Source organism: Zingiber officinale, chromosome 2A (assembly GCF_018446385.1).
Source record: "Zingiber officinale cultivar Zhangliang chromosome 2A, Zo_v1.1, whole genome shotgun sequence".
In the NCBI taxonomy this organism is placed as follows: domain Eukaryota; kingdom Viridiplantae; phylum Streptophyta; class Magnoliopsida; order Zingiberales; family Zingiberaceae; genus Zingiber; species Zingiber officinale.
Genome location: NC_055988.1, coordinates 148,143,407 through 148,152,836, shown reverse-complemented (window position 1 = coordinate 148,152,836; position 9,430 = coordinate 148,143,407). Strand labels below are relative to the sequence as shown.

The 9,430-nt window shown below is 41.9% G+C and overlaps 2 protein-coding genes across 3 annotated transcripts; one reads left to right on the top strand and one right to left on the bottom strand.

Annotated features, from left to right (window-relative positions):
* Window positions 1-519: 519 nt before the first annotated feature.
* Window positions 520-5,632, bottom strand: LOC122042597. Of its 2 annotated transcripts, XM_042602777.1 has the most exons (8): window positions 5,218-5,632; window positions 4,145-5,132; window positions 3,460-3,578; window positions 2,292-2,903; window positions 1,656-1,929; window positions 1,416-1,572; window positions 1,241-1,331; window positions 520-1,140 (listed from the first exon to the last, which is right to left on the bottom strand). In XM_042602777.1, the coding sequence occupies exons 1-8, from the start codon at window positions 5,226-5,228 to the stop codon at window positions 1,023-1,025; spliced, it is 2,370 nt and encodes a 789-aa protein (XP_042458711.1). In that variant the 5' UTR covers window positions 5,229-5,632; the 3' UTR covers window positions 520-1,022. The 2 variants fall into 2 exon arrangements, with proteins under 2 accessions (XP_042458711.1, XP_042458710.1); XM_042602776.1 differs by having other exon boundaries at window positions 4,145-5,632.
* An 840-nt stretch (window positions 5,633-6,472) lies between these two features.
* Window positions 6,473-8,169, top strand: LOC122042596 (metacaspase-5-like). Its single transcript, XM_042602775.1, has 2 exons — window positions 6,473-6,900; window positions 6,992-8,169. Exons 1-2 carry the CDS (start codon window positions 6,552-6,554, stop codon window positions 7,900-7,902), a joined length of 1,260 nt encoding a protein of 419 aa, XP_042458709.1. The 5' UTR covers window positions 6,473-6,551; the 3' UTR covers window positions 7,903-8,169.
* Window positions 8,170-9,430: the final 1,261 nt, after the last annotated feature.

The window sequence follows — 9,430 nt, the reverse complement described above, 5'->3', positions numbered from 1 at the left end:
TAGAAACACGACTTACCAAGTTAGCTGCTACAAGGTGTCGTAGCTACACGGAGAGTTAACTGCTACACGTTGTATCAGATACCTCTCCATGTAGCTGCTACACCATGTAGCAGCAAAGGAAAGCAAGAGGCTACAGGCGGTTGTTGCATAAATCCTTCGGACCTTCTACGACGACCAATCCAAGTCAGATGCTACAAGGATGGTTTCCTGCGAAGTAGTTGATGCAACGTTTAGAAGCGAAGTAAAGGCACGGTGCATCTTTATACAATTATGTCAGCTAGCGCCTCTACCAATTTTTATAGATAATAACGGTATGGATTAACACAGCAGCTGTGAAACTCCCATTAGTGCAAGGAAGTGTCGGATCAAGGTTTATTATATTGACTTAACCTTACATTTTGCAAGACTTTATGACCTTAAGATACAGCCAGTTTCTCCTTCGTAAGTTTTATCCTGAATATGGTTATGAAATAAATAGTTTATTTATAACTTCACCAATAGTAAACAATGATCTCCGACTTGAACATTTCACCAATTAGTTTATTGTTTAAAAAGAAACTGTGGTACAAAAATGCAGAAACCATATGCACATTTTTCACGACTTACATCCTCGACCATATTTATGTCACATACTAAACTTAGGGCAAATTTAGCAATCAACCTCACTTGTTCAAGGTTTTTGTTCCTTGACAATCCCAATACATTTATGTACCTTCTGCAGAAATAGCAAACAGAAGCATTGAGCTAGTTTCTTGTAATACAAACTTGTATAAAGTTAAATGGGGAGTAAATTTTACATCATCCATCTCAAACAGTTGAAACCCTTTCCTGTTATTGTATCGACATGGTTTCAGTAGTGAAGACACAAGAAGATTACTTACAATGGTTCAAAGAAAGTGGAGACTGGCTAAGGCTTATAGTTTTACAAACTTAAGGGTCATGCAAGTTCAGCAAACAAAATCTGAGAGTTTTTTTTTTTTTTACTTTGATGTCAGTTTCAAGTTGATAGTTTCGATCGTTTTTCATGAATTGGGAATTGTCTGAACGATGTCAATGATTGGGGCTTGACAGATTGGGCATTTGGCACTGCTCCATTGCAGCTGATGAGCACAATTGAAACAGGTACACATATGCCCGCACCTGCAGGTGACAGAAAACAAAGAATTTTTGTGAGAATTGTCACAAACTAATTGAAGATAGACATCCGACAGCAAATGCAGCAGGTTTTGTTGTAATGTACCTGTAAAGTAGGCAGTCAACTTGCATTTGACAGCAAATTCTGCAGGTATCTCTTCTTCCAGATTTAGCTTTGAAATTGAGAGAGGAATTCGCTGTTCCGGTTAAAGCATCATGTTTTGATGTTAATAAAGCTTAGTGCAATTCAGCAAATTAGAAACATATGAAATGCCCATAACCTGATGACTGGTTGATTGCATCCAAAATGTCCTGTTTGATCGACTGTCGGAGCTTGTCCTGCCACTCCATGCAATTCTGAACCATTAGCCTCAGTTCACCAATTTCTTCATGAATTTGAGTCATCTCACTTCTCAAGTCATTCAAGGCTTCCCTGTCCTGTTATATTGCAGACAAATAGTGTATCCTAGGAACCAAGATTTTTCATGGAAATGGGAGTGCAAAGATGAAAGGCATGTTACCACATTTTGAGATGATTGGCCTGTGAATGAAGCATTCTGCCATTTTTCTGGGGCTTGCAAGTTGTAATAATGCAGAGGTACCATTGACGATGAGTCTGATTCAATAGGCTCGGCATTTTGGTATACAAGACTTTGTTGCCAGAATGGATAATCCATGCTGTTTTCTGCAAAATTTTCATCCGAGCAATACTGATCTCTTCGTTGTATAAATGACAATACCAACTGGTTCATCTTATTGCAAAAGTCACTTGCGAGGGAAGTAGAGACTCTTTTTCTGCAAAGCGAATGAAAGTGATACATAAGTGCATAAAGATCTGAACTCAAACTGAGAATTTAAAATACCTGGAAATTGAAAAACTAAAAATATATGTTTCTTAATCCCATTGTCGCCAGGATTCTTGCAGGTGGAATATATTGACTAATTTGTGTTATGAATCAATGCATACATTGTTTGGAATTAATTCACAGGGAAACTCTGTTCAAAATGCAGAGTAAGTGAAGAGAAAAGAGAAATGAATTTACAACAAATAATCAAGCATGAAACACACTAAATGATTAGTGAAGCTTTATCTACAGATGATGCGAGAAGGAATCCATTTACTAAAAATAAAAATGAAAGAAGGAAACAGGATATACCTCTCAAGGAGATCCCTTATTTCAACATTATCTGAGAAGTGCTCAAACCAGTCATAACACTGAGGTTTTCTTCGTATGCTCCATCTCCATGACTCCGAATGTTGATCGCCTATCCAACCGCCAAGAGGCCCAAGACCTTGCCGTGGGGAAGTTTCCATGTCTTCGACAGCAACCTCACTTTCCCACCCATTGGATGGCAGCGATTCAAGCGGCCTTTGCCAATCAAGGTTATCCACCCACAAATTTCTGTCATCCCAAGAACCATCAATCTTGTGGTTTTCATCCTGTGGTTCGTTGTGCTTAGGCATAGGCGAGCAGGCTTCCATTGGAATGCTCGTTGAATCTCTAGGGGAATCTATTTCTTGCAACTGATGTTTATCACAAGGAAACTGGTCGGTAGGAGAAGCATGGACTGAGCCTTCTGCATCCATGGGAAATTGAACATGTATGCTTGTGTCTGAACTTTCAGCATTTACAGGGAACTGGACATCCACACTTATTGGAAACTCCGTGCTTTCGATCATGGCTGGGAACTGAATATGTACACTGCTTGAGCTCTCCACAAATGACCTTTTGCTACCAGAACATTGTCTTCTATGGTTAAATCGTTCCCTGGTGTTGAGCAAGTCACATATATATGAAAGAAAGTGAAAGAAAAAAAACCCTACAAAATAATGTCTCTCAAGATAATTTAATGTTTTCAAATGGGTTTTTTAAAACAAATCTTTAAGGTTTAGAAACATCAAATAATTCAAAAACAAGTTAGGCATCTAGACATCTAAGCAAGATCAACATGTAATCCATGGAGCAAGGGTCGAATCCAAGCTAGTAAAAAATACTCTCACACATGCGGGCCTGCTCGGTACCTGATTTAATCCCTCTCAATGGCGTGGGGCAGTCGTGGGGGCTGTTAAGATGATGGATTTTACCTTTTTGCAACAAGATCAACATGTAATGTCTATTGTTTCGGATCAACTGGGTAGTGCAAGAAGACTATCAATATACAAATGGCAGAGACTCAATACAACCCAAAATCCTTCGATAGTTTAGGAGGATCTCATAGGCATTGTGAAAGGAGTCTCTTGCCCTCTTTGATATGCCCTCTATTACTAAGGGAGAAGTCTCTAGTTCCCTGTATTGTGTAACACAAAACGTGGGTTAGTAGTACCTGATAACTGAGATTGTGGATCCATTTTGCATTTGATCCAATTGGAATCTTCTTGAGGGAGCTCGCATTTGATCCTGTATCGCCACTCGCCGTTCGAAAGATCTGAGCTTTAGCATTGACTACAAGAAATTATGAAAAATCATGAGAAATTGTTCTCCAAAGGAGTGGTTACTTCTTTGAATCATGAAAACTTTATCAAAATTACTCTTATTAAGAATAATTTAAGTAATGTGAAACTATGACAAATATGCACATCAAACAAGGAAGATGTAGACAAAAAAAAACTTAATTAGTAATAATAAAACAAAATAAAATTTATTTCAATATAGATGATGATATAATAGAGGATAGAACGCAATGGCGTAGAAGGATCTATATAGCTTATTCCACTTAGTGGGATAAAATTTGATTGTTGTTGTTGTTGTTGTTACTCTTATTGAAAATAATTCAAATGGTCATTTGAGACAAACATTTCTAGAACTTGGAACTCGAAAGCCAAGCAACATATTGCAACTGAAACGAAATCCATCAGAAGATAGTTCATTAAGTGATAACACAAACAATGATACATCAGATTTCTAAGAAAAAGAATTAAATTTCTCGTGTGAATTTAGACGTGAAATGAGGATTTGGAATTTTCTTAGGAATGTACTGAATGGTTTGAGTTGTTGTTGTTAGAATTCACCTGAAGACGGCCGCAATAGGCAAAGCGTGAGACGTGATGGTGGTCGGCCAATGCCACGAGCTCCCGACGCCGTTCCTGCTCCATCCTCGCCACAAAACTCTCCATCTCTCCTCGCCCTCTCAGCGGCCGTGAATTCATCATCCCCAACGGCCCCGAGACCTTGCCTCGTGGCCTCTCGGCCTTATCTGCCGCCGGGCTCTCTCTTCCGGACCCATTGTTGTCGTTGTTCAGCGGCGCCACGAAGCGGCCGCCCGCTCCATAGCTCGACGTCAGCATCCTGACAATGCTCCCCACACGGCTCATCTCGCTCTCGTGCATCGGAGAAGCAGATGCGGAATTCGCTGGCCCGGTCGAAGCCATCGACATCATGTCCGAACTCCAATCCCCGAATGTGTCCAACGCATCCGACACATCAGAGTTGTTGTCGCCACCGCAGGCGTCCTCGGCATTACTACCAACTCCGCCGAACGCCTCCTGGTGCTTGGTCGTGGCCCCTGCCTCCGCCTCCAGCTCCCGCCACATTTGAATCAACGATGAAGCCCGTACATTGGCCCGCAAATCGCCGCTGCAGCCGGCGGAGGCGGTGGAAGATGATTCAAGAAACCCGGACAAGGACGACTCGCGGCGAAGCGATCCTGCGCGAGCGGAGACGGGCCGTCCCGTGGTGGTAATCGTGGAGATCTCCGCTTGTTGAGCCTCCCGCTCGATGGTCGTCACCATCTCCCGCGCCTGCCGCGCCGCCCACTTATTGAGGATCTGCGACTCCCTCCGTCGCGCGGATGACCTTGACTCTCCGCGCTCCTCCTTTCCGATCGGATCCAAATCCGCTGCAGGAGAAGCGGAGGAAGGCGCGTCGCCTCCCACCCTCTTCTTCTGCTGGTGAATGTGGACTTTCATGATGCCGGCAGGGGCATAAGACGGGCGACCATGTGAGGCACCGAGGACAGAAACGGCCAGGTGGCCACGGTCGCCCCAGTCATCGGCGGCGCTGGACAAGCGAGCAACCGACGAGGCCATCTCAAAAACCCAACTCGCCAAATCATGCAACAGCAGACGAGAACAAGAAACGAAACCTCAAAACCATGGTTCGAACGAGACACGAACAGCAACAGGATCCCCGCCATCCTCTTGCCTCTCCTCTCCGTGGGGATTGAAAGCGCTCATCCTGCAATCCTGCAATCGAGAAAAGAAAACCGCCGGTGATGGGGGAAGAGGCGGATGGATTTGAAGCTTGAGTTGGGAGAATGGCGAGGGGACGAGGCGGAGGTTTAGAGATGTCTCCGCCGGGAGAAGCGCGACGCCAGCCATAAATTTGGGTTCGGGAGTGGCGTTGTAAGGTTTGTTGAGGACGAGGGTTGAAAACTGGAGGTGCGACAGAAGGGACCGTTGATTTTTAAGAAGAAGACATTAATGGCGACACCCAAGAAACTCCCGAGATTTTTCCAACTTCTCGCGGGCAATTTTCCTAAAGAGGGGCTTCGAAAATCGGAAATTTTTAATAGACCTTTTTAATTTCTCTGAGAATGTATTTTTTCAGTAAATTAAAATTAAATTTTTTATATATAAGTATATATTACATTATAACGTGTCTAAATATATTGAAGCTAATCAAATATATATTTAACAAATCAATGGCTTGGATAACTGGATTAACAATAAAAAAAAACATATCACCTATATATATATCTTCAACAATTTATTAAAATTTTACGAACAAGAGTTCAATCGGGATGACCAACCAGTAGTACCGTTGGCTATAATTCCACACCAATATTGATTGAGGCTAGTTTTTTATTATTTTAAATTTTAAAAAATAATAATAAATAATAAATATGGCTTTTAGTAAATATAATGAAAATAAGAAAAAATTAATATAATTTAGATAGCAAAAGAATTAATTCGATTAGCTCACCTTCAATATTCCTATCAATCCGTTCCTAAATTAAAAAATAAATCATAGATAGTAAAACTGAGGAGAAATATGTTCGGACAAATTTTGATCTTATGTGATCTTATGTGATCCTAGCATGTTTTGTGCGTGGTAGAATTGAAAATATAAGTCGGCAAATAACAAAGGTATAATTTAGTAGGTGTTCATTAACATTCAATAATAGAAGAATTTGTCTTGCTTACGTGGCATACACAGCTGACGCCTTCCTAGTTCATATCCTTTATCCAATTCTTCAGACTTTCCATGCGTATAATTGTAACATATTACCCGTTTGCTGTGGATGGTTGATTGGTTGGCACCGAAATAATATTTATTTTATACCCAATTCCACCACCAATCCATTACCCCACGCCAGCCTGTCCCTATCTCCACTCGTAGTCATTGACGAACCAACAGCTGCAGCCTGCAGCAGCAGCACAGCGAGGAGAGGGAAGGGGAGGAGAGGGAGGGAGATTCATGGCGACGAAGAGGGCGGTGTTGGTGGGTTGCAACTATCCAGGCACCAAGGCCGAACTCAAGGGATGCATCAACGACGTCAACCGGATGCACCGCTCCTTGGTGGAGCAGTTCGGCTTCGACGACCGAGACATCACCGTCCTCATCGACACCGACAAGTCCTACACTCAGCCCACCGGCGCCAACATCCGCCGAGCCCTCGGCGACCTCGTCTCCGCCGCCAAGCCCGGCGATTATCTCTTCTTCCACTACAGTGGCCATGGCACCCGCCTCCCTGCTGAGACTGGCGAGGATGATGATACGGGCTACGACGAGTGCATCGTTCCTTGCGACATGAACCTCATCACTGGTATGTAATTCCCTTCCTCCGCCTGTCTAAATTAGGTATTGGGAGCGTTGAACATTGAGTTTGTGATTTTTGGATGGGATTTGGGATGTAGATGATGACTTTAGAGGGTTTGTGGACAAAGTACATCGAGGCTGCCGGCTTACCATCGTCTCCGACTCCTGCCACAGCGGCGGCCTCATCAACCATGCCAAGGAGCAGATCGGCGAGAGCACTAAGCACGGGGACCATGCGGAAGAGAGTTCCGGTTCCGGATCCGGCTTTGGTTTCAGATCCTTCTTGAAGCAAGCTGTGCACGAAGCATTCGAGTCCCGCGGTATCCACCTTCCCCATGAAGGTCGACACCTCATAGGCGGCGACGACGGGGCCGCCGCCGAGCGCGAGTACCGGGAGCGCGGCGGCGAGGGATATTTCAAGAGCCGATCCTTGCCGCTCTCCACCTTTCTTGAGCTCCTGAAGCAAAAGACGGGGAAGGACGACATCGACGTGGGCAAGATCCGGCCGACCCTCTTCGAGGTTTTCGGCGACGACGCCAGCCCCAAAGTGAAGAAGTTCATGAAGTTCTTGCTCCACAAGTTCCACCGCCACGGCAACGACGGCGAGGGCAGCGGCGGATTCTTGAGCATCGTCGGGGGCCTGGCTCAGGAACTCCTGACGCAGAAGCTAGGCGGCGGGGAGGACGACGACGAGGAGGTGAAGCCGGAGGAGGTGTACGCGAGCAGCGGCAAGCACGGAGAACGCCAGGACAACGGGATATTGGTCAGCGGATGCCAATCGGACCAAACTTCGGCGGACGCGAATCCGGCAGGCGGGAAGGGCGGGGGGGCGTACGGAGCTCTGAGCAACGCGATCCAGAGCATCCTCCAGGAGAACGGCGGCGAGATCTCGAACCGGAAGCTGGTGATCCGAGCGAGGAAGATGCTGGAGAAGCAAGGGTTCACGCAGCGGCCAGGGCTCTATTGCAGCGACGAGAATGTGGACGCTCCCTTCATTTGTGACCCGTAGCGGATCGAGATTCCACGCAATGCCGGAGGCGAAGAGTGTGTGGTGTTTGCTGGGCTGTCGATTGCTGTTATTTGCCCAAAAGGTCCAATTACTATTTGTGGCTATGAAGTCCAATTTATGTGCTTTGGGTTCTGCTGTTTGTTTTTGTTAATTTGCCAAAAAAACAAAGAGAGAGAGAAGAGTTATTGAGAATAAAGGGTAGAATTAAAATGGTGTGTTTTTTTTTAATAAAATAAAATAGTACTCAGCATATTTTTCATCCTAAAATTATTATAATATTACTTTTGATATTTTTAATTAAGTTAATAAAAAATAAATAGAACAATTTTATTCATAAATTACAGCCTCCACTAACTCATTAGTTGTCAAGGTCACGATGAGGCAGTCGAAGCAACATTTGCAATCAAAGTTTCGTGTCGACATAAAACTCTAATTTTTGTTATCAGTCCCCATCTGACCTACTACGGGGAAAATGATTTAGTTGTCGTGTACCTCAGTGGTCGGAAGTTAACTCTCTCAACGGCCTGGGAGTTAGTTGACGTGTTCCATATTTTTATTTTATTTTATTTTATTTGGAAAATGATTTAGTTTATCATGAACAGTTGAAAAATTATATATTAAAAAAAATTTGATATTCACAAATTTAAATTTTTTTTTAATATAGATGTCCGATTTTGTCTAATTAATCTTGAAGATAAGTGATAGTTTTTTTAATTTATTACAATTTATACGCAAGAAGTCAGACTTTCACAATATTGATTCAAAATTTTAATATTCTTTTGAGTATTTTATGGTTGCTCCGTATTCGTAGGAATTTGTCAAACCCAATTATTACTAATATGATGAGCCATCATATTAGGTTCCCATTCGATAGCAAAGATTTAAAATTCTATTTTACATAATTTATTTGAAAATGAGAGAAAACGACATTAATATATATTTTAATAACAATTGAAATGTAATTGACTTGTGATAATGGCGGTTTAATTAAACAGTCGCCGCTTGCTTTTGTAAACAAAAATAATTTTTGTTTAACAAAAATATAAAGTTGCTAACTTTAACCAAAATTATTGAATATGGTTGCTACTGTAGATGAAGTTTATATATCATATAACTCATTCAATATTTACCATAGTGATATAATTTATTAAATGTTTATCATAGTTTAATTAACAATCTAACTCAATCCGTCAGGGCGGAGTTTATTATATAAAAAATTTACTAAATTTATTATAATAATATTTTTTTAAAAAATTTAAGTGGAGCAATTTCAATTAAATTAGGACAGTTTTATATCGAGTCTAAGAATATTATATATACTAGTGTGATCGGTAATATAATAATATATAAATTATTTGGGTCTTTGAAAATCCGAATATATAAATTATTTGGGTCTTTAAAAATCCGAATTGTTTGGATTTTCTAGTGTCAGAATCCCAGCAATAAACTATTGTAATGGATTTCCCTATATAAAAAATTATTTTAATTTAATATTATACTTATCTTAATAAAAGAAACTAAGAAGAGT